This window comes from Populus trichocarpa, chromosome 18, assembly GCF_000002775.5.
Source record: "Populus trichocarpa isolate Nisqually-1 chromosome 18, P.trichocarpa_v4.1, whole genome shotgun sequence".
NCBI lineage: Eukaryota > Viridiplantae > Streptophyta > Magnoliopsida > Malpighiales > Salicaceae > Populus > Populus trichocarpa.
In genome coordinates this window covers 11,151,325-11,177,145 of record NC_037302.2, presented here as the reverse complement: position 1 = coordinate 11,177,145, position 25,821 = coordinate 11,151,325, and the positions used below count along the sequence as shown (strand labels likewise).

Here is a 25,821-nt window from a genome sequence, read left to right as displayed (position 1 = left end):
TCCTAGTCCCTTACCCCTCCAGTCTAAACCAATAAAACATCCCTTTGAGCTTTGACTCCTCTTCTGTGTCTTAACTCTATTATGTTTCCTTAAAATCATTTTTCATAGACGGCAGAGTCAGTTATTGTCTTTCTTCTCTCTCTCTCTCTCTGCATGAAACAGAGTGCTCTGCTTCACTTGATACTGTTACAATGAAGTACATAAGAACCAACAGCTTGAGAAGACTTTTCTCATTGAAAAGACGAAGTCTTGAGGATATAGTTTACACCGATGAAGAAGGAAAAAACAATGAAAACTCCAAGATTGTTCAGGAACCGCAGCATTCTCCAAGACCCTCTTGGAAATGCTTTTCTTTTGAAGAAATATCTGATGCCACCAATGGCTTTAGCCCAGGTTCGCTTCACCTTCATTGCAAGGTTCTAAATTATAATATACCTGTACACATGTTTTGCAATTAATTTGTTATCTTGGCGTGTTAGAGAATCTGGTGGGGAGAGGAGGCTATGCAGAGGTGTACAAAGGGGTGTTAGGTGATGGAGAGGAGATTGCAATAAAGAGGCTAACAAAAGCTTGTAGGGATGAGAGGAAAGAGAAGGAGTTCTTAACAGAGATTGGGACAATTGGTCATGTCTGTCATCCTAACGTCTTGTCCTTGTTGGGTTGTTGCACAGACAATGGGCTTTATCTTATCTTTCATTTCTCCTCCAGAGGCTCTGTTGCTTCCCTTCTTCATGGTACAGAAATATAAGCTTGTTTTGTTTGTACTGTCAGTGATTAATGATGTTGTTTCTTATTGTATCTGGATTTTGTTAGTTCTTGCAATGTTTTGATGTGCAATGCTTTGATGTTTCTTAATGTAGATGAGAATTTGCCAGTGATGGATTGGAAAATAAGGTACAAGATTGCCATTGGGACTGCTAGAGGCCTCCATTACTTGCATAAGGGGTGCCAAAGAAGGATAATTCACCGTGACATTAAATCTTCAAATATTCTCCTGACAGCAGATTTTGAGCCATTGGTAAGGTATCCAATCTCAGTCCAGTAAATTTTAGTTGCTATATTGAGTTTGGCATTAGTGTTGTTTTTCTTTGAATGTTACAGATATCTGATTTTGGATTAGCAAAATGGCTCCCATCTCAATGGACTCACCATTCAATCGCTCCGATTGAAGGAACATTTGGGTAGGGTATCTAGCACCCAATTTTTTTCCATTGGAGGTATGATTATCGTCGCATTGTACTTAGACTGAAACTTAAAATGATGCATATTCTTTTGCAGGCACTTAGCGCCCGAGTACTATATGCATGGAATAGTGGATGAGAAAACAGATGTGTTTGCGTTTGGAGTCTTTTTGCTGGAGATCATTTCTGGCAGGAAACCTGTTGATGGTTCTCACCAAAGCATACATGTATGGGTAAGAAATTGCCATTAATTTACTATATCAAATGATTGCCGTCTTCATTAAGCAATCCCTTAATTAATTATGTGTCTTAGACTTCAGTGAATGTATTACTAATAAATTAAGTTAAATGGACTTGTGGGTTTCTGCTGATTAATTAACAGGCTAAACCAATATTGAACCAAGGAGAGATTGAAAGGCTGGTGGATCCAAGGCTTGGAGGGACGTATGATGCTACACAGCAGAAAAGACTTGGCTTTGCTGCATCCCTTTGCATACGGGCATCTTCAACATGGCGACCTACAATGAGTGAGGTAGCTATTTGCTTTGCTGTCTGTATATTTGGTTGCGTATAACAAGACATTTATGCAATGATTCTTATTAGACTAATTGGAGGATGATTTTGGTGTTAATTATTCTCAAACAAAATGATGCTAACGTAATGCAACTTCTTTTTCCATCAGAAAATCTTCATAAACTGCCAAAATACACTGAACTTGTTGATAAGGTAGATCATTGCATCATGTTTAATTGTATGTCGGGTTAATGATTCCAATAAATTACCTTTAGTTGACTAGCCGAGGGACCGATTTTCAGGGTCCAAAGATGTAAGTTTCTGCTATTGAAATCACCATAAAAAAGGTTAGATATGGGAGCAGAGTGTAAGCGTTTTTGATTGTTTTCGTGTGGCGACTTTGCACGTCCTGTTCAGCAATTAAGAAGACTTCAACATATAAACTTAGATCTGATCCTTTAGGTAAAGGTAGCTAGCTTGCAGGGTATTTGAGTTTTTTCACGCAATTCCAACAGTCAGAGGATGTTCTATCTTACCTAACATATATCTTTTGGCCAAAACACTAAATTATGGATCTCCCATGTGATTAGAAGATGAGAATCTGATTATTAAAATCATTGAGAGAGCAGGTCCAGTTTCTTAGTCATTATTGTAATAAAAATATCCTGAATATGCGTTGTACCAAGTCTATAGGCCTATTCCAAGGTATTGATTTGATTACGTTTTTGGACTTGGACAAGTGTGTTTGTTCCACCCTTCTGAATCAATTGCAGTGGCAGGGTATTAATTGCTGAACAAAAAATTCTTATACATCAAGTTGCAAGGTCCTTTCAAGATTAATTAAGTTCTAGTACAGACATTTACCAAGATAAACTAATGATATAAACTTCTTATTATTGTGTTTGTGAGCTAATCTTAAACAAGAAATCATATGAAATAGATATTGAACTGGTAACTTTTTAGTGGTTGAAAACAGTTTCTTGTTTTTCATAGAAGAATGGGATGCAGAATATGCTTTTCAAATAGCATAATTTCTTCTACCAAATGAAATGATGTTGCTTCAGAACTTTTAGAGCTAATATTTTATGAAGTCAAAAGCCTGATAATACCAAATGATGAGCTCTTGTGAGGTTTATAGATCTTGCTCTGTATACTGGCAGGTATTGGAAGTAATGCTAGAAGAGGAGATGGATAAGGAAAGGTGGAAGATACCCAAGGAAGAAGAGCAAGAAGAGTTCTGGGGCTTTGAAGATCTAGAACATGAGTGTGACAGTTCCTTCTCAATTTCTCCACAAGATTCAATCTCTACAAGAAGCACTATGACCATTATAGATTAGCTGCTCAAGTCCACCCTAACCACCACTTTCGTTGACATGTAAATACAGTATGTATGTATCTCCACTATCAATGATCAGTATAAACCAAGCTGTTTACAGGCACCACCACCTCTTCGTAATCAATATCTACCTCTAACTTGTTGGCGGCCATGATTATCAATGATTAGAACCGATTTGGCTTTCCACAACTCATCACACAGTGTTCCACGAATTTACGCAAAAATCCCAACTTTCTTCTGCGTATGCTTGTTGAAAATGTCAATAGAAGGAAAAAAGATGGTTTCCTTTACCAATCAATCACTAACCAATAATTTGGCTTTGTATTCTTGCTAACCCTGCATAGTTCGATTCAAGATTTAAATAAACTAATAATAATTGAAGCTTTGTTTGATTATACGTCCAATCTGTGTTGCGTTTATGTTGAAAGAATTATTAAAATTAATTTTTTTTTCATATATATATATATCAAAACCATTGAAAATCACATGAAAAGTCAACAAAAAAACCAGATGTATTTTTAAATGGAAAATTATTTCTGTCCAGCAGTAATGCTAGAAATTGAATTGAAAAATAAGGTTTTGAGTTCTCAAAAAGTGCTTAATCAAATAAAGTTCCCCCCCCCCCCCCCCCCAACTCTATTAATTGAAGCACTAAAATAGCTAAATCTGGACTGCTAAACACAAGGAGCATCGCTAGCTCCTGTTCATATGCTCAGGATTTGCAGGCATGTATTAGTTAATATTTGCAATGTGATCCTAAGAGGGAGCTCAAAACAAATTTGCCGATTCATCACTGTCATGCAAGTAGCCAGGCGTGATGTGCCAACAGTGAAGCAGTACAAGGTGGATCCCATGGCAGACATGAACTTCAAATAATGAATCCCTTTTTATCAATTCTGGACATTATTGGGTCCTCCTCAGCATAATTTTCATTCATTGTTTATAGTTCTTCACACATATACTTTCCCTGGATAAACATTTCAAATCTTGCAACACTTTCTTTCCTTGTCAAGCTATCCACCTGAAAATGCTTGCATTATATTATTATTATGAAATTGTTATATTGTTTTCAAAGTTCGTATTGTTGTAATTGTTCTTTACACACGTAAAGACAGAGGGCGACAGACGCAAGTGGAGAATTCTCACAACTGGCTGAGTTCTTTAGCTTGACAAGATCATCTCAACTAACTAGAAAACTAACTAGTACTACAGATAATATATAAAGATACGAAGGGGAAGGATGCACCATGCGCATGCAGAACAGTACTGAATGCATTTCAGATTACAGTATTAACTACATATTTTACCCGAGTCCTGCCGCTGATTAAATATTTTTATTTTTTAATAAAATAATTTATATACCGACTTTTTCAAAATGTTTTTGTATTTAAAAAAATTCTAAGTGAAAATTAAAAATTTTATGCATATATATATAATTAAATAAGCCAAAAATTATGTGTGTTAATAAGTGAAAAAAACCATAAATGATGACTAAAAATAAAAACTGAAAAAATCAAGAGATATGTGTAGATCAAGATATTTAATTTCACAATACGTAATATTTATGTGGTTGTATTTGCTAAATTTGTTAATTAAAATAATTTTTTTATGCAATCAAACGATAATAAAAATAGACACATACATTAAATTGATTGAATAAAATAAAAAGAAAAAAATAATATGCAAGGCTGCACATATTAGAAATATTATTTGAAAATAAATTTTCTTTTATTTTAAAAAATAAAGTTTATCCATACAAAAGATTATAAAAAAATATAGATTAATCAGAAAACCTCCTCAAAAATTAAATACATAATTAAATGCATAATTATCATTTCAAATAGGCTTTTTAAATAACATAAAAAGAGAAGGAGATATTAATCTAAATATAAATAAAAATAGGATTAAGATTAATTTTAAAAAAATAAAAATCTTAAATTAAAAAAGAAAACAGTACCGTCTACACTAAAACTTGTTGAGTGAATCCGGATCCTGAGCTCAACCGGATTTAATATTATTTTTTCTTAAATTTATATCAAACCTAATAAAAAGTAAACAATGTCGTCCAAGGTAAAACACGAGGGGATATGCAATGCAGCTGCACAGTGTTCACCTCACATATTTTACCTTTAAATTTATAGCAAAACCTATATATATAAAACAGTAAACAGTGTGTCACGTGAATGGTGAACAATACGGCTACATAGTGTTCACTCCACAGGCTATAGATTATAAAAAATTAAGTAATCACAGAAGGAAACTTATTTAATTTCATAGACTACGATTCTGTACCAAGTTCATTACACCATACGATCAATCCTCTCTCAAACATGTATTAGAATGCATGAAAAGGAGCAAAGAAATGGTGGTTGACGAAACAGGTAGGCTTGCTCCTGATAATATATATATATATATATATATATATAATGGCGTCGGCAAATTAAATACTTAATGCTCGAAATAGGGCAACAATGAGACACATGAAATAAGTTAGTTAAACAGCTGCGTTTTCCATGCCCAGTTTGTGTTCTTACTTGTGCGCTGTTTATGTGATAGAAGCATCTCAGCCCTTATTTTAATGTTGCTTCAAGAATTGATTAGTGGTTGTTAAACTTAAAAGACCTCGAGGGGCTGGTAGGGCAACGACAACCACCACTGAGAGAGAGAGAGAGGCGTGGCGATTTCAAGAGGAATAATATATGGTGGTGGGTGTGGGGGAAGTGATGAACACAGTGGAGTACAGTAAGTTTGAAAAATCTTCCATGTTTTTGGAGACTGCTGGATTTGTTAGAATTAATTATGAAAGATCCAAATGATTAATTTGAAGGGATTCAATCTACAAAGAATAGAAAGGTCACCCAGACTCTAGTCTAGGAAGGCACTTCTTTACCTAATTCTCACGTATGCAGAATGTATTAATGCAGATTTTGCAGTTTTAAATAAGAAAATCAACCCAAAATCTAGGATAGCATTTGAGAATGTGGTAGCTAATAGAAATTGCGTTTTAAAATATATTTTTTAAAAAATATTTAAAAAAATATTTTTAACATGAGAACATCAAAACAATTCAAAAATATATAAAAAATAATTTAAAAACAAATAAAATTTTTCAAAAACAGATTCGACCAAACACAAAGCACTGTAATATTATAGTTACCATGTATATTGTGTAGGTCCTTCTATATAACCTCATAAAAGGAAAGAAAGAAAAAAGTCTACAAAGATCCCAAAACCTGTTCAGAGCTTTAATATTGATGGTGAAAAATCCATAAAACAATTCCGTTGCCGGGAATCGAACCCGGGTCTCCTGGGTGAAAGCCAGATATCCTAACCGCTGGACGACAACGGAAGACTTGTTTAAGCGGTCCCTTTCATTTACTTAACAATAACAAACGTATATTTTATTTTCCGTTCACGTCCTCTTCCACGCTTGATTTAAATTGGGATTTTGAGGAATTTTTTTATTTTATCCCCCCCCCCCCCCCCCGTCAGCATTGCTTTTTTTCTTAGATTACTTTTGCATATCGAAACTAATATTTGTTCTTGATCGGATCTTAAGTGCGTGAATCATGCATATTTGTGCATATATATTTATATATAAAAAATTATTTTATATGATTATTCCCAATTATAATATGAAAACAAATTCATTAAACATCTTCAAATAATTTTAAACTCATACATTAGATGACATAATATAGCAAATATAATAACCAAATCAATGGATTTCTTTATCATTGCACTTCCTTTGAAAATAACCTTTTTATTTATTTATTGATGTAGGTAGATAGTTAGCTTATACACAAAAACATACAAGAACATTCCCTTGAACATCAAAAAAATAAATTTTACAAAAAGACAGAAAAAAAACTACAAATTAAAAAAATAAAAACCGAAGTTGAGAACTATAAATAAAAGGGCAACTTTGAAATCTTGAATGATCATCATGAATTTTAAAAATAGAAAAGAGAAAAAAAATAAAAAAAAATCACTGCCTGTAACAAACCGTCCCACTAATGCCACCACATGCCACTCCAATAAGAAGAAGATGTTATGATGATTACAACAACACGAGATAAGAGAAATTTCATCCACCAGGAGATGTTGAAAGTACTGCCAAAAACTTGCAGGTGTTAATAACTTTTGTTTTTTTAATTATCCTATATATTTATTAAAATATTAAATTGTCATTCATTTAACTTGATAATAACTAAAAAATCAACATGAAAAATATAAAAAAGCCCCATAACATCACAGTGACAACCAATTTTAGTTTTTTAATTATATTTTTTATTTATTAAAATATTAAATTACACTTCATTCAACGTGATAATAACTAAAAACTAATATGAAAATATGAAAAAGTCTTTGGATATGATATCAATTAATTTTTTTTTAAAAAATAATTTAATTATTTCATCATGTTTTAGAAATATAGAAAGATTAAATTATCTCAAATTAATTTAATAATAATCAATAAAAAGATTATAAAAAGATTAAGAAATAATAAGATTAATTTTTTTAGAACAAAAAGTAATCAAACATTTCTTGCCTCTCGGGTGACTTGCGGCAGAGCAGGCTGTTGTCTGGCTTTTTGACAATTGATTATTGACTGACAGCATCGAGTAACGTTAAACACAAAATCCATTGCAATTTGGCATTAATTAGTGTATTGCTTTAGAGTACAAAAGAAGCTAAAAGCATTCATCGTCTTCTTCTTCTCATTTTTTATTCAATAATTTATAATTTTCCAAATTTCTTAAGGAGCCATCCATGGATGCAATAGTTAATGATCGATCAAAGCTGGAAAATGAAATTGAAAGCTTTATTTTAGAGAATTTGTGAGCGACCTGCAACGAAAGTCACATGAGTTGCAAGATTAGGTCTAAGAAAATGATGGGTTCTAGCTAGGTAACATATTTATTTAACCCAGCCCAGGTGAACCCATCCTAACAAAGTTAATCATTTAGATGGTGGCCTAGTGGTAAGAGTTTGAGGCCAAGAGGTTTGCTTCTTTTGTGGTCTCAGATTCGAGCCCTGTGATTGCTCATATGATGACCACTGGAGGCTTACATGGTCGTTAACTTCAGGACTCGTGAGATTAGTCGAGGTGCACACAAGCTAACCCAAACACCCACATTAAACTAAAAAAAAAAGAAGTTAAATGACTTCATAGATGAATCTATGATCCAAATAACCTACTTAAAACCTACATAAAACACGATCAATGAATTCTTTTTATATATATAAAAATCTTTGTTTTATTTTAAAAAACTTTTGTCCAAATCAATGTTTTGGACAGGAAGAATAAAGAATCAATAGACCAAAATCAACTTGCAACCTTGACTTGAACATGTCTTATTATAACTATGGTCACTAGCCTCGTTGCTTAGGTTTTTACACTAAAAATGATGTTCAACTATTGTAAGCATTTTTATTTTTTTAAATATACAACTCATGTCATAGACTTGATTAGGTCAAATAAAATGGTTTTATTTTAATTAGATAAAAAAAAATAAAAAATAACAATAGATGAATAAAATTTAAAAATAAAAGTGAGTAAAATAAACTAGAAAAAAAAATATTTTTTAAATAGAAGAAACAATGTATCTCAATTCACAATCTATTAAATACAGAAAAAAATAGGGTAAAAAAAAGGATATAAAAGTCGGTCCTAGTTATCCGATATAGCATAACGAACTTATAATCTCGGTAATTAGAGCAAGCCAACCTGAAATATCCTGCCAAACCTGCGGTTAAGATCATAAGATTGAAATAACCCGATAAAAAAATAATAAGAATTATAAAACCCTTTTTAAAATAAAAAGAACATGTGTTAATTTTTTCAAACCTGTGACCCGGGTTATCAGACCTGAAACACTCCATCTGAAAAACTATGAAGTTTAAATCTCAATCAATTAAATATTGAAGAATGAAATTGAAAAAAATTAATTTTAATTATAAAAAAATTAAAAAAATAGCAATTAAAAGAATAAGGGTCAAAATTAAAATACAAAATAAATTTTATATTTAATTGAAAGGTGAAATTGAAAAGAAGAATCAATTTAGCAAAAGGAAAAGAAAAAAAATCAAAGGAATGAGCATCAAAATTTACATAAAAACTAAAATAATTTTTTGATTGAAGGGTAAATTGAAAAAAACAATAACTTTTACAAAAGGGGAAAGAAATAAAATAAAAATCAAAATAATGAGGATCAAATTAGAAAACATAATATTATCAATCTGGATTGAAGGATGAAATTAAAAACCAATAAAACTTTAACAAAAGAGCCAAGAAAAAAAAATAAAAATAATAAGAATTAAATTGAAAAATATAATATTTGATCAAATAAAATTAAAAATAAATAAAACTTCAATAAAAAGACCAAGAATTAAAATTAAAAGAATAAGAAAAAAAATATTTTGAAAAATATTAAGACACTTCGTATACAATTAAGTGTAGACATGAAATTAAAAACCAATAAAACTTTAACAAAAGAGCCAAGAAAAAAAATCAAAATCAAAATAATAAGAATTAAATTGAAAAATATAATATTTGATCAAATAAAATTAAAAATAAATAAAACTTCAATAAAAAGATAAAGAATTAAAATTAAAAATTAAAAGAATAAGAAAATATTTTGAAAAATATGAAGACACTTCGTATACAATTAAGTGTAGACCTCTTAAAAAAATGTTTTGAAATATGAAACATGCTATTACTTTTGTGGGGAATTGCTCGCAATTCACAGCTTTTTATAGCTAATTGATTCTTCAACTTGGTGTCTTTTCCTCTCTCTTATTCTGAGATAGATAAACAATGGCCTGGGATTTGGACTATTCCCTACTGGATCATGGGTGAAGTATCAACATGTGAGCTACAAGGCAAGGACTCTATCGAATGGTTCATGAAACATGCTTGTTAAAGTTTTTATTTTTTTAAAAAAAAAAATTAGCTCAGTTGAATAAAATATTTTGCAAGACAGCACTTGCTAAAACATATTTTAAAAATAATACAATTTTAGCAAAAACATGATTAAGGATGGCGATTTTGAACAAAATCAAATCATAAAATACCCCTAACTCTAGCCCTAAACTAATTCCAAGTACAAACTAAATAATACCCTAATTCTAACCCTAAAATAATCTCAAATATAAACTCTAAACAATACCCTAACTCTAAGCCATAACCTTAAATCTAAAAAACAAATCTTAAACATTAACACTACTCACTAATCCTAAAAACAAACCCTAAATAAATATAATAAAATCTTTTGGTTTTTTTGGTTTTTTTAATTTTTTCTTCCAATTCCAACATTTAATGTGAAGTTTTTATTGAATTTTATCTTTCAATATTAGGTTGAAGGTAAACCCTGAAAAAACAAAAAAATAAAAAAAAGGCTAAAAAACCAAAAGATTTTATTATATTTAGTTAGAGTTTGTTTTTAGGGTTATTAATTAGTGTTTATTTTTAGAGTTAGTGATTAGTGTTAGTGTATAGGGTTTGTTTTTGAGATTTAGGGTTAGGGTAATGTTTAGAGTTTGTATTTGAGGTTAGAATTATGGCTAGTATGTGGTTTGATTTTATTTTTTATTTTTTTTTATCAAAGTTGCTATTCTCAATCATGTTTTTTTTTTTAATTGTGTTATTTTTCAAATAATTTTTTTTTATATGTGCTACTTTGCCAAACATTTTGGTCAAATGTTATGGAAATGAAAAATACCCAATTTATTATTGTTAGCTTCACAACTTAAGGTTTACTGCTTCAGCACAAACCCAAAGCTTGATAATTTTTATGAACATTGATCAATTCAATATAAATGGTTGAGATGTTCATGTTTATTTTCCTTAAAAAAGTATTATTATTTATATAAAAAAATAAACTATCACTTATTAACAAAATAAAAATAATAGTTATTCATTGCCAAATAATAAAAGAAAAGTTGAAATCGATTGTGAATAGTAAAATTAAATGAGAGAGATAATATATCCATCCACCAGGAGTCATGATTGATCAAGAAAATATTGGTAATTTATTTTAATTAAATAAGTTATAGGTAACTAAGAAATTAATCGTAAAGAACACTTGGTTTTTCTATTCAAAGAACCCTTGATTTTTCTAGATCTAATTCTTGATTTATAGTGGCTAATTAAAAGTTGATAATGATAAAAATTAAGTCTTATTAATTCTTCAATCTTGTAACTTCAAAAATTCAGTATAAAAAGGGGGATGTATGAAGAGTTTATAACTTGGATTTTTCATATTTTACACAATTTTCCTTACCTCATTTTAATGTATTTCTTCTCTTTTTTTTGCTTTGATTTTCTTCCTAAATCTAGAGTTTAGGTTCATCTTGTTGAGAAATATTTGAGTTACATAACTTTTGGCTCAAAGACTTTGTTTAGAAGTGCATTTAAACCAAGGTGGTATTGTAGAATCTTAAGAGACATATTGCAAATATCCTAATTCACAAGTGAGGAGCAATAAAATCTTAAATATAAAAGATTCATCATTTACAACAACACAATATTCATTACTTTAAAGTATTTCAACTAGTAAGTACCTTTCTTCTTTTTAATTTAAGCATAATTAATTTTATTATTAGTATGTATGCTAGGTTTTTATTTTATTTTATATCAATTACAAATTTGAATATATGTTTATTATGCATACTAGTATTCTATTTATTTTTTTGTGTTGAAAACATGTTTGCTATTAATTATGTTTTTGCATTCTTATAGATTTAAATTTATATGAATTCTAGGCTTTTCTTGAAAAATTTCTTATATTTAGTATGTCTTGTTATAATAAACTAAATATCATTAATCATTAGTCTAATATATATATTTACAAACTTTGATTTACAGGAAAAACAATTGACAATAGTAACAAGATCTTGTGTAATTCACCATAAAGTTCAACCCTATTAAGCATAAGAGTTTTCAATAAAATGAATTGATAATTGCAGAATAAGTTAGGATTCATGTAATTTCCAGAAAAAAAAATTTGTATTGGTTGAAGTAAGGTCTGAGACAATGGTATAAAAAGTTTGATTTTTTCATGTTGGAGAATAATTATGGTAAGACCACTTCTGATTATTGCATGTTTATTAAAAGGTTTCTTGATAGTAACTTTATTATTCTCTTGCTATATGTGGATGATATACCTATTGTTGGTCATAATACTAAGAGGATTCAAAGTTTAAAAAGAGAGTTAAACAAGTTTTTTGCAATGAAAAACTTAGGATTAGAAAAACAAATTCTGGGCATGAATATTACTCGTGAAAGGAAGAATGGAAAACTTTGGCTATCTTAAAAGAGATATGCTCAAAAGGTACTTGAGAGATTCAATAAGAGGAAGTTCAAACTATCTGTTTTCCAATCGTAAACCAGTTTAAACTAAGTTTTAAACAGTTTTCTTCAAGTGATGAAGAAATAAATGAGATGAAGAAGGTTCCTTTTGCATCTGTAGTTGGTAGTTTAATACATGTCATGGTTTACACAAGGTAAGATATAGCTTATGTTGTTGGTATGGTCAATCAATTCCTCTTCAATCTCGGTAAAGAGCATTGATCATTAGTGAAATGGATACTCGGGTATCTCAAATGCACTTCTAGTTTTAGTTTATGTTTTGGTAATGGTAAACGTGTGCTAGATGGATACACAGATATGAATATGGCTGGTGATGTTGATTCTAGAAAGTCCATATCGAAATACTTAATGACTTTTTTAGGGGAAGTAATTTCATGGCAATCAAGGTTGCAAAAATATGTTATATTATCCACTAGAGGCTAAATACATTGTTCTTACTATGATGGACAAAGAGATGTTATGAATAAAGAAGTTTTTACATAAACTTGACCTAGTGCAAGAAAACTTTGTATTGCATTGCAATTGTTAGAGTGCAATTCATCTTAATAAACATTTTGATTTTTATTCTCGATTAAAGCACATTAAAGTTAGATATCAATGGATTCGAGATGCTATAAAAATAATTCATTTGTTGTTGAGAAGATTCATAGGTCCTATTCACATATTGTGTGGTCCCACATCACGTGAATATGACCATTATACACTTGAAACTAAAAGGCAAGCTAATGTCTTTAATGTGTCGGGTGCCTTACATATTTGGAAAAAAAAAGATAAGTTGTCTTTTTATTAAGGAAGGTTGCTAAAACTTTAAAGGGTGGACTATAACAAGAAAATATAAAAAGGCATTGTAGCAACAATAAAAAGATAAGATAGAGCAAACATTTAACAGCTTGAGCCTAATCTATTCAATCTCTATTTGCAGCTTATTCACTATTGAATCGAGTTGTTCATACATGTAACTCTTCATTTTATATGGTTGAATTGAAGATTGAAAGTGTCTAAAGTTGGTCGTTCCGTCATAAAATAAGACTATCAGTTTTGTGAGGATTTATCCATTCTTTTTCTTTGATCTTTTTGTATTTCAAGAATTGGTTGTCATTGATAATTAATATGTTGTTGCCCTTATTTTACTAAGAAAGAACACTTTGTGACCACATTATTTTTTGACAATGAAAGTTTTTGGATGAACTACAATCCGTGTTTTTTTTTACTTTAGGTTTTTCATGTAAATTATCTTGATGTTGATTTATTGTGATTGATTGATTAATTTTGTTAATTAATTGACTCATCCTATTTTAATTGTACAAAAAGTGAAGAATTAGGACTCGTGAGAATTTGATCGTAACACCCAGGCAAAGCAAATTGTTCACTGATGTATCCTAGTAGATTGATGACAACCTACCACAAGGCATTCCTGCCTGAAAATGATGTTAAGAATTGCATTTAGAGAGTATTTGAAAATAAAATAGTGGTTTGAAAATTTAATAGTGGTTGTTTTTCAAAGTATTTTTGCTTAGAAATATATGAAAATAATATATATTATTATTATTATTTTTAATATCAACATATCTAAAAATATATATAAAAAATATTTTTTAAAAAAATTAAAATTCAACCAAACTCTATTTGAACGGCAACGATCACATTAACAATGAAGCGAGTTGCAATAACAATAGTGATGTCTGTTACCACGCTCGTGCAGCATCAGTTTCACAGAAGATCAACTTAACAGAAACTCTTTGGTCTACGAAGTCCAAATTCCTGAGGGGTAGTGCAGCTGCCTGCATCCAAATACGATACTCTTTCCTGTTTTTGATGCCTCTTAACATAAAAACTTCTAATGAATCAATAATTAAGCCAGCAAACTTGGACGAGTTGATTGTTAGATGTTAAGGTAAATCCAGTAAAGGTTAATCCACGTATAATTATGATACTCTTCTTTCGTGAAATGACAGTTCATACAACGATCATCAATATGACCATCTTTTTCTACCATCGAAATGCGACAAAATTATCTAACCCTAGCTAGAACCATGTAATAACACAACTTTTCTTGAGTATGGCCTTTAAGGAAAAAAGAAACAAAAAGAGAGAAATGATAAGAGAAAGAACAATCTTCTAATTAGCATTTGCCCTATTGACGCCACAAAAGATTACCTTGAGAATATTAAAGAGTTTCAGACATGATTCCTACCAAAATCTCAACAGCCAAATACGAGGCTCCTCGTCTGAAGTAGTGAAATTTCATCATCAAATGCTGATCCAGTAAGAAGCATTCGATTTTACCATTTTTGGCAGGGATTCTCAGCATAGTGTTGGCACAACTTCAAGGCTTTCCTCCCGTCTTTTTGAATGGGCATGAAACAGGACTGATCCTCTTGGACTGTCTATTATAATCAATCAAGTTAAAGCTTGAACAGCATTTGGACCCAGCATCTTCCCTAGACGTCACTCTACAATGGCTGTCCTCTTTTCAAACAAAGATTCCAAAAATGCTGAACATAATTTGGTAAGGGGTGGAAGATTATGTGATGATCCACTAAATATGGTCTCCCAGGGCCTCTCCAATGGTGCAGATGGAACCCATGAAGCCTGTTTCCTCTTTGGGTCAAACTGTGGGAGCTCTCCATAGATAGACTCATACCCAAATTTCCCTACATAAAAGATGGATGCAATTTAATTTTTATTTGTGCAATAAAATTTAGCAGTAGTCAAGTGCAAATGAATGTAAAGATAAATAAATCAAGAAGGCTGACAACTGTTACCAAGAAAGGGTAAAACAATATTGAGATGACGAACAGATATAGTTTCCTTTCTTATCAACTATAATCATCAACTGAAATTCAGTACAAACAAAAAGAACATGAACAAACATATGCCTCGACTATTTACTGATATAATCTCACTTCAACAGACTTCGTTAATTGCAGATAATCCATACACCATAAGCAAATGTAAGAATTCTTGAAACTTTTCACCTTATGCACCCTTTAGCTTTCCTAATCTGTTTAAGCTTTTCCAATATTGCAATAATAATAAGAAAAAATTTAAAACTAAACCTCAATCACAAACTAGTTGGGGTTGGTTATGAGATATACAAATTTATTCCTCCAGAAATATTGAAATAACCAAAAAGAAAAATAAATGTAAAGTTCTATTGCAATGTATCAACTTCAATGTTTTTTTTTTTTTTTTATGAGAACAGAAAAAAAGAGTTTTTTTTTCTTTTGTGATAAAGTAAATTTAATGTGCATTGCATGTGCCATTATGATTAAATATTAGAAAAATAATGGATGATCATGTTAAGGGAACCCACCTGATTCTTCAAGGTCACTGAGACCCTCACGTCTAATGGCGCTAAATTCATTTGTTTCTTTCCCTTCTGGATCAAATAGTAAATACTCACGATCACCATTTATATATGCAAGCAATGATTGAGGTGGTTTTCCATCTAGTTCATTTTCGTCAATAGATAACTGATTTCCTTGAATAAAAGAAAGAGCCCCTCCCTTGGCCTGTACCAAAAATAGAGAATCAGAACACCAAACCATTCTGGTCTCATGCATCCAGTGAATAACAAAACCTTCGGGCATTAGTTCATTATATCAAATCCAAAAAAAAAAAGGAAAGGAAAGGAAACAAGAAAAGCAACAGCAAGTTTATTTACTAATCCAAAGTACTTGATCCATCAAGGGACACACGAAGGGAAGAACTGCTGTTGCAACAACAGTATTTGATATTGCCAAATATTAAATCACACTAGCATTTTCTGCTAGATTCATGGGGGTAATCACTACAAAGTTTATCTTTTTGGCTATAAAACTGTTAAATAACAGGACTCTACATAAGTGATGAGTAAAAGCTTCATCACTTGGTGTCATATGTAGCTTTTCTGTTTAAAGTTTAATGACCATCCCAGAACCATTTGAGGGTAGTTACCACACCAATATCATTTTCCATCAGAAGAACTGCTTCTAATTGAAAAATGCATACCATCACTTTTTAAGGAGCGGCAAAATCCATAGGTATCAAGATTTTATAGTATGACTAACAAAAAACACAAAAAAAAGATACAAAAAAAGTCCTATCTTTATTGTTGTAATAAAATCTAAAAATAATTTTATAGCCTAGAAATTATGCCAGTACAAAAGGTTTGTGAAAGAATTGATGAGAAAACCTCACATGTTGAACTGAATTAAGCAAATTTACCCTAAGGCTTTGACAAAACAAGTCAACAGACCACGCTCAATCCCAAGAAAAATTTTTCTTAAGAAAAGAGCATTTTATGATAAACAAAAGGTCTGATTGGTCCAGTCAGACTATGAGTTTAGGTTTCAAATATGCTGCCTTAATGCAAAGGTACTATGAAGGCAATAGTCAATTGGATTCAGCCAGGTATATGGTAGGGACAGAGACAGATACCCAGTTGAGGCAATAGGTCAATTATATTTAACCATGCATATGGCTAGAGGACTAGGACAGATCCTATCTTACCTTATTCACTGACCAGGTAGAAACAGGAACAGGATCGGCTGCATTGAATAATAAAATTACACCATCTCTTCCTTTAAATGATGTTTCATTGCATTTTGATGATTCAGGAAGAAGTGCAAGAACAGCAAAAGATGAAATGTCTTCTGCACTAGCTATAGCTGCACAAGACAGACAACATGACATCAAACACATGATAAGAACAGAGCTGAAAAGTATTGCTGCTCCATTAACAGTTGCAAACAAGAAAAAATGGAAGTCATTTAAATTACTCAGGAAAATCAAATTTGGCAGGCTGGGGCATTGCAATTTTAAGGATTATGCAATGAAAAGCACAGAAAGTGTTACAAAAAGCAGGCATCGCAGTTTAGAGTTGCAGCATCATTGAAAACAACACTTGTAGGCTTGTTTGAAGCTGTGGTCATTGTATATACTACCACTAGTCAAAGCAAGAAACATGGCGAGAATCAATTAGCATAGCCTTTAATTTTCATATCATGGTTCCTCGTATAGAAATGGTTTTGAAGTACTCATTGGCAACAATTTAGCAGTTTAAAGCAAGAATGAAGAAGCGGCAGGCATCATATTTTAGCAATAGCAGCATCCTAACATTTATGGTCAGTTTACAGATGTGGTGACCATATCGTAACCAGTAGCCAAAGCAATAAATGCCACTAGAACAGTTACAGTAGCCTTTGATTTTCTTACCATGGTTCCTCAAATAGAAATGGTTTTGAAGTACCCATTGCAACAAATTAGAAGTTTGAAGCAAGAATGTGAAGCAGGCATCATATTTTAGCAATTCAAGCATCATTAAAACACAACTCTTATCGCCTGTTTGAAGCTGTGGTGACTATATTGTAACCAGTAGCCAAAGCAAGAAATGCCACTAGAATGAGTTATTTTAGCCTCGAGTTTTCATATCATGGTTCTTCAGATAGAAATGGTTTGAAAATGCTCATTTGGACATAAGAACAAAGCAGCAAACAAGTATGACCAAATTTTGTGGACATCCAACAGGGGAGATAGAGGAATATAAAAACACTTGCTCATCAGCATGTGCAACATGCATGCATTTGCGTGTGGTCTTGCATGATTTTTACAATATTTTAAATAAATTGAATCATGCTACACATCAGAATATTCCACGTTATGAAATGAAAGGGTAGCTTTTATTGATGGTGCAGCTGATCAGGAAAAAAACTATTGAGCTAAGTTCAATCATATAGAACATCCTCTTAGAAAAAGACAGGTCAGCCTATGGCAAGAAGGAAGGCGTGCTATTTATGTTTTATTTACAGTCAAGCAAGGTTAGCATGACCCCTGACTCAAATACAAAAAGATTGATTATGATACTTCTCATCCAGTTGTAAGATCACCGAGTTGTGTCCGGTTGAAAATGTTGATTTTGTTCATACTCTATGTATTGCAAGGTATATGTGCATTCCTAACTTATTTGCCAGCTAATACAGAAATACACTCATCTTTATATATCAGTGAATAAAACTTCAAAAGCCAACTGAGCTTCCTCAACATTAGAAAGCAAGCAATTTCACCTTTCCACGAAACCATATTATACAATAACTTTAAAGGTCTCTTTGGAGTTTAAAAACATTATGTTTGGAGTTTAAAAACATTATGAAAGAAAATGGAAGGATAATTCATATCAGGAGGAAAATAAACTTCAATCTTTTTGTTTCTAAAAAAGGATGAATTTCTGCATGCCAATAAACAAGATCAGGAAAATTCAAGGAAACTCACAAACAAGAAAAAGCCCAAGAATCTGTTCAAGAGAAGAGAGGATTTTTCACCTTCTATATGAAGCATGTATGACCATGCTATAGACAGCTTTGACATACTCCAAACGGATAATTGCGGCTTCAAACCCCAAGATGCCGAAACAAGATACTCTGATGTTCCAGCAAATGAGAGGTTCACAATAGGCTGTAAAAGGTTCCCGGCAAAATAATTAAGAATACAACCACAATAGGAGAGATTCGTGTATGCAGAAGCCATGCTAAAAAAATACATCATGAAACCTAAATATGCCCAGACTGAAGCATTTGTTCTTTTAGCCTTTTTTTGCTTTATTTGTTTTTACTGGGCTACTAAATTAATATTTCAGTTATTAAAATTTTCTTGTTAAGCAGTTGCACAAAAGCAACAAAGTTCTTTTGCTTCAAACTTAGTTCCGCACAGCAATCTTGAACAACATAGATATGTTCATTATTTGTTACTTAAAGCAAATCAAAGACAGTCATAACTGGACACTAAACATCAAAAACATCGCAAAAGGGAACAGACCAATTAAAACAAACAACCTAATCCTACAAAGCCCCGCAGTTTTATCCTTTAAATAGTTATGCACCACAGTATAAGCTTAAGAGCAAAAGAGAGTGGTCAGAGATATTTGTTATTTCCATAGTCTTGATACATGGCATATGCAGTCAGAGAATGGAAGTCAGGATTTCAAAGAATCACCGTCAGAGTGTCCCCAATCACAGCCACTAGAATATTCTTATCTGCATCCCACAATGTGATAACAGTTTCAGCTGCAACAGCAAGAACAGAACCGTCGGAAGAAAATGTGGCAGCTGTCATTGACTTTTTTCTGCAAGGAAAATTATAAATAATCTAAATAACCACAAATTTGTGAGTTTAAATCACAGGCATAATACCAAGCACCTGATTTCATAGGCTTTAAGTTTCACACAAGTACACATATCCAATGAACAAAGCTCTATTAATTTGAAGGGGAAGAAAAACAGGCATGAGAAAGAGGGAAATTTAGGTATAACTTAAGGTGTTGAAAATTCAGATAAAAGTAAAACAAAGAGACACAGAAAAGCCAATTGAAATAGTTAGGACTAAATAACATGAAATTATTCACAGTACTTCCGTATTCACCAGAAAATTATTTCTTTAAAAGCCCACCAAGGAACAGTGAATCTAACAAGAATTATAGTATCAGTAAACCAGGATCATACTTGTATGAGCCAACAGCATGACAAGTCCATCCAGAATTTGGGAGTGGTTCATCCACCTGCCGAATCCCCTTGTTGCAAATCCAAACCTGAAGCATCCAAAAGGAAATGTAAATTTCATGAGAAACAGAGTACTAAAAAATTAAAATTTTTGTGTTCCAAACTTACCTTGAAGTCCCCACCATAAGAAGAACTGACAGCCATGGGGCGGGTAGGATGAAAAGCAATAGCTGAAATGCCAGCATCCCTATATAACGAGGAATAACATGATCACCAATCCTGTGCTTAATAAAAGTATAATCATATCTGCACATTCCATTTCAATGAAAATGTGTAAAAGCACACACATTGAGAGATAGTAAATAAACAAATAATGAGCCAAAAAACAAGTTCACTAGACAGTATGAACTTTACATGTGATGCTTAAAAAGGACTGCCCTTTATTATATTTTTTTTCTCTTGCAATTCATAAAAATTGAAAACAATTCAGTGTTTAACTTTACATGGGGTCAGAGTGCCTGGCACTGACTAAAAATTCTTCATATCTCATTTTCATTTCCCCTAACAAACTATGTCAAAGGTCAAACCTGTGGGGCTCATAAACAATGGTAGTCAAACTGAACTCCTTTTGTGATCCAAATGCCCAAAACTTCAGACAAACTAATCCTCCCAAACCCTCCTCAGGAAGCTTCACTTCAGCAGTACTCATCATCGAGCCATCTAAGGAGAGAACAGCTAATGTCACTACTACCTGTAACCAAAATATTCAAGATGTGTTATGATTTTACATATTTCAGAAACTATTAGTAAATGTAACAGAATCAAATTAGTAAAAAAAGAGTGTAAAAATATAGATGATCAGAAATGTAATCTGAATAGGCAAAATTACAAAAGAGCAACTTGATTACCGTGACTTCATCACCTGGTTGATGGTTTCTCTCACAAACTTGAACCTGAGAGGGAGAGGAATTCAAATTTCACCTCGATGCAATTTATAGTCAACAAGTTTGTAATGAAATATTTATTCCCACCCAATGCACACAAGGTGCGCATCAAAATGCTCTGGGCACACCATGTGAAATAGCATACCCAGTATGCCCAATACCAGCAAATTGAAAACTATAGATCTCATCAAACAAACTAACGTTGTAGAAATGGATTAATTTACAAAATAAATAGCAATGATGAAGTGGTTACATTGCTTGAATAAAAAGTTGCCAAAAATATCCAGCACTGAAACAAAACTGCCTCCAGTAACATTCCACCCCAAAGTGGGGGACCAGAATAGGAGAAAGTACTATGCAAGTCTAACAATGAATGCGACCAACATTGTAACTCAGTAAATCGAAAACCATTTCCTGGGGAAACATAATGGTCCTTTGATTACTACAGCATAGATTATGAAGCTGCGAGCATTGGAAATGAAAACCACCTATCAGGTGAAAAGACTGAGAAAACAAGACAATAAGCTAAACAAAACTCAAATAGGCTCACTAAACTAAATAGAGATTAAATGAAACGTCAAAAAAAAAAAAGAATTCATATTCTTCAAATTCATCCCGGACATTTACTTCTTCCAAGTAATACATTCTCTTCATCTAGAAAAAAAAAATAATTACCTCAGAAATTCCTCGGTCATCCAATAGGCTGTATAATTGGATGCAATAGTTTTCTGTAGGCAAGGCAACTAACCCTGCATTACGGTCAAAGGCAATCCCACTTCGTAAGCCATTGTACATCTCTGGAAATGAACAAGGAAGCTGAAAAATACAACACCATGATTGTCAATAGATACGAACTAGTTTCCAGATAAAACAGCATCAGAACATTGAAAGCAGCTTATAAGAGGATTTCATTCACATAAGAATTAGATGAAGCTTTTAAGGCCTGACTCAAAGCAAACCAAAGTCATAGATATCAGTCCAATAAAAATTGGATTGGAATTTTCCTCATATGCTAACATGCCAATGAATTGTCACAGCATGCTGCAAGCAAATCTTTACAGCTAAGGGCATGAGACAGAGTAATTTACACCTGATATTAACATTTCTTTTTAAGACTCACCACTAAGCAAGGCAGTTCTGAAACTTAAAGGCTAAACATGTTAACCAAGGATTTCATTAAGAACACCCCTCAAGTGCACCAGCTGCCATGATTGATATAAGACTCAAAGAAGGCAACTTTCACAGCGTTTAAATTTGATTTCCTGATAAAAAATGGTATCTGACTTGCTAATAATCACCATATACTTAAGGTTAGTATTAGTGGTTTTCCAGGTAATTAGGGTTTTTTAGTGCTTATGCATGGGATTAGACCCTCACGATATGCTTAAAGAATTGAAAATCTCTACAAATCCCTCTCTCTATATATCGATGTGCTGTTCTTGCTTCCATAAATTCATGAATACACTGGCCATTCTTTATGATAGTAGGAGTTGAAGAGTGACGAAGTTTCAAATGCACAAATTGGTATGGTTGGCATAAGAATAATTAAAATGTACGTTAGAAAACCAATATACAAAGTTTTTGAAAGGCTGATTCGAAAACAACGCAAAGGTGACACCTGTTCGAAACTCAATGTAGACAAGATGCAATGGTGAAGTGAACTGGATCAAAGTAGTATGAGCAATAAACAGGAAAAGTGGACGGAATTTATGCGAAATAAAGTGGTAAATGATTTATTATCACAAGACAGTTGGCCAAAATGAACATTATGGAGGAGAAAGATTGGCTGACATAGAACATTATGAAGGAAAGGATCAATGCAGCCAACTCTAACTAGTTTGTAACTAATAGGATTATCATTTCAAATCACTTTGTTTATCATGGAAAGCTCATCTGACTTGTAGAAGATTATAAATTTCATACTCATTAGATTATCGTTTCAAATCAGCTGAATTAACCAATTAAATGGCCAAGCAGAAATAACAATTCGATGAGGTTCACAAAATGCAGATATACTGATCAAAACTAACCTTGATCCCTGAGATGGATTTCAAAATTTCCATTGAGGGCATTTTGAGTAGATGAATTTGATTATCTGCACAAGATACCTAAAGATCCTTGCTTTAGTAAAACTGGTAATGAAGAATTAGATTTTAAAATTAAATTCTATTTCCCAGCAAACATACTCCACTTACAGAGGAAAGTGAAGGATCTGGAGAATTTGTAAACCATAAGAGTGGAGATCCAATTCTTGGTAAAAATTTCTTCTTTCCTGTGTCTAGTTGCCAAACCACAAGAACTCCTTCCTTTCCACCTAAATGCAAACAAAAGCAAGTATCGTGAACAGGACAAAAATCTCTGCATGTGAATAGAGCAACAATCTTCAGGAGCAAGCCATGGCAATAAAAAAAATATTCTGAACCAATCATCAACTGATGCTGGTGGTGAGATTAGCTCTTAAATACCTATGAAGTAATTGTTAAAAGATGGGACATTTTCTTTGATACATGAATTACATGGTCAGATTACATCTACTGGCAGCAAAGTTTTCAATATGCACAACCATTTAATAAAATAGGACTTGCCACTAATTCAAGGTCCATATACTTATGCCGAGGTCATATCCAGTCGCCTAATTTACTCATATATCCGAATTTATTCTAATCAACTCCAAAAGCATCTGATAGGTGGTCTGCCCATTTTCTCATTCAAGTCTAATCTAGTCCCAGGCCACACTCAAACCAACAATTCAAAGCATTTATTCATTCATATTACTGTTTCTTTACCTGAATACAAATAGGCTCCATCCAGAGAGAAAAAAAGAACATTTACTTCAGCAGAATGCCAATGCCATGTGGTGCACGAATCAGCATCATCATCACCCCTCACCCCAGGTCTTTCTTCCCCGTTATTCATCGACCTTACACCCACTAATCTGTCATCATCAACAAATGTTCTATCCCCAAATCCCCTCCAAATCAAAATTCTTCCAGTCACATCCCCTGCAGCAATAATTCTCTGATTTGGGTGGAATGCAAGAACTGTCATATTCTTTGTATGATGCAGCGTAATCTTCTTAACCACAGCACGCTCAGATTCTGTAGTTGGAACTTTCCATATTTGAAGCTTGCACTTGAATCGGATACCGAAATATTTTCCCGAGGCGCTAACAGTTATAATCTCCGGTTGCTTTGTCTGTACAAAATGCAATCACAATTTTAATACAAATATTCCATTGATTTGAATAAAAGTTGCATTATTCAACAACTTAAGAGCTCTCCATTTCTTTAAAATCTCAATTGGTTGTCAATGAAATTAACCCTAATGGCTAAAGCAAACTATGCAGTTCAATCACAAAAATGTAATAACACAAACATTATTAATAAAAAATATACAATTGAGTTTTTTTTTTTTACCTCTGTAAGTGTCACTCCACCAGCCATACGGAAATCAGTCAAGTTACACTTTTTAATTTGACCACGTAAGACTTTAGTGGACTCCTTTTCTGCTTCTTTTGTGTTTTCAACAGACAAATAAGCGAAACTTTTAAGTGATTTCTCATTGTTCTCGGTTGTTTGACATAATAAAGATGGGATCACCTGAAATTATTATTAATAAAAACAAAAATTATTATTTCACCTTCATGTTAAAATTATTTTATTAATAAAATTATCATAAAATTGGATGTAATTACCATGGAGATAATTGGAGAATTAACATTAATTATCTTAATCAACTCTGGCACTGAAAAATCCCAATATCGTATAGTTCCGTCAAGTGAGGCCGTCCAGCAATAGCATAGTATCTTACTTGCCGGCGTTGACGCCGGCACTACTATCACCGCCGTAACAAGCGCCCTATGGCCATCAAGTGACGCTACCTGCAAAACAAAAGGGAAAGATTTATGATAGTCAAATAATTGTAAAAAAAAAATAGACTAACTGGAGAAGAACAGAGGAAATAGCTAACCGGTAAGCCGGTGGCGGTGCTGAAGATGGAGACGGAGTTGGCAGCGCAAACGAGGAGTCGTTTGGCATCGTTGGAGAAGGCTGGTGGTGACGACACGTAGTTTCTTCCGCCTCTAATCATCTTTAGACTTTGATGATATGAGAGAGAGGGGCGGGGGTTTGAAATTGAAGACAGTGAGTGAAGTCTTGCAAGAGCACTAATAGCGGCGAGCTCCTAAAACCATAAAACCTCTGTTTTTTTTAACTGGCGCGGCCCGTGAGAAGAGAAGAAAGTAGAGAGCGGGGGTTAATGCCTATTCATCCCCTTATTCCTCATCTTTTGTTTTAATGGTCCTCTTTCTTTTCCTTATTTCAATTCAGACACTTTTTGGTATTTTTAGCTGAATTTTTTAATAGATACTATTGAAAATTCAATCTACTTGATTTTTTTTATTTTTTAGAAATTAGATATTGAATAAGTTGAAAAAAATAATAAAAATAAGATAGAGTGCTTCCAGATTTTTTAGGGCTCCCAAGAAATTAATATAATTTATTTGGGTAATTTTAGTGTGTTGCTCAAAATGTTTGCATGTATGATTTCTATAACTAACTTGATCTAATTTTGATTAGGTGTTATGTATTTAATTATGCTACCGCGACAAGTATATATAATTCCTTTTAGCCCCAATAAAACTAGAGATCATTCTATCTAGTTTTCTATATTTGTAGTTCAGAGACCATTTAATGTTCAAAAGATAAAATAAATACTTTCATAATTAAAAAAAATTTAAATTATTTTAGGAAGTTCGTTAAAGTTTTATTAATGTCTATTGAGAAGGTTTAGTTAAAAATATAAAAAAACATAGATGCATGGTCAACAGTTAAAAATTGACTATCGAGCGGTTATGCTATATTTTTAAAAAAAATTAAAAAAAAATAATAAATTATTTTTTTTATATTTTTCTTCAAATTTGTTAATAATAATAATGATAATAATAATAATAATAGTAATAATAATAATAATTTTTAATTTTACCCTCCAAATCAAATCT

At 32.2% G+C, this 25,821-nt stretch overlaps 2 protein-coding genes and 1 non-coding gene across 4 annotated transcripts; 1 reads left to right on the top strand and 2 right to left on the bottom strand.

Annotated features, from left to right (window-relative positions):
- Window positions 1–3,133, top strand: LOC7461578 (probable receptor-like serine/threonine-protein kinase At5g57670). 2 transcript variants are annotated; one of them, XM_024589986.2, is made up of 7 exons: window positions 1–393; window positions 480–734; window positions 861–1,018; window positions 1,102–1,181; window positions 1,279–1,408; window positions 1,564–1,713; window positions 2,855–3,133. In XM_024589986.2, exons 1-7 carry the CDS (start codon window positions 192–194, stop codon window positions 3,029–3,031), a joined length of 1,152 nt encoding a protein of 383 aa, XP_024445754.1. In that variant the 5' UTR covers window positions 1–191; the 3' UTR covers window positions 3,032–3,133. The 2 variants fall into 2 exon arrangements, with proteins under 2 accessions (XP_024445754.1, XP_002325042.2); XM_002325006.4 differs by having other exon boundaries at window positions 6–393; window positions 1,279–1,414.
- A 3,174-nt stretch (window positions 3,134–6,307) lies between these two features.
- On the bottom strand, window positions 6,308–6,379 carry TRNAE-UUC (transfer RNA glutamic acid (anticodon UUC)). The gene has a single exon. It is a non-coding gene; the product is annotated as a tRNA-Glu (tRNA).
- Window positions 6,380–14,307: 7,928 nt separating this feature from the next.
- LOC7488959 (uncharacterized) lies at window positions 14,308–25,034 on the bottom strand. Its single transcript, XM_002324431.4, has 16 exons — window positions 24,792–25,034; window positions 24,517–24,702; window positions 24,239–24,421; window positions 23,609–24,017; window positions 23,018–23,136; window positions 22,853–22,930; window positions 21,498–21,638; window positions 20,787–20,831; window positions 20,466–20,629; window positions 20,047–20,125; window positions 19,882–19,967; window positions 19,376–19,505; window positions 18,706–18,838; window positions 16,898–17,055; window positions 15,720–15,918; window positions 14,308–15,057 (listed from the first exon to the last, which is right to left on the bottom strand). The coding sequence occupies exons 1-16, from the start codon at window positions 24,909–24,911 to the stop codon at window positions 14,852–14,854; spliced, it is 2,436 nt and encodes an 811-aa protein (XP_002324467.1). The 5' UTR covers window positions 24,912–25,034; the 3' UTR covers window positions 14,308–14,851.
- Window positions 25,035–25,821: the final 787 nt, after the last annotated feature.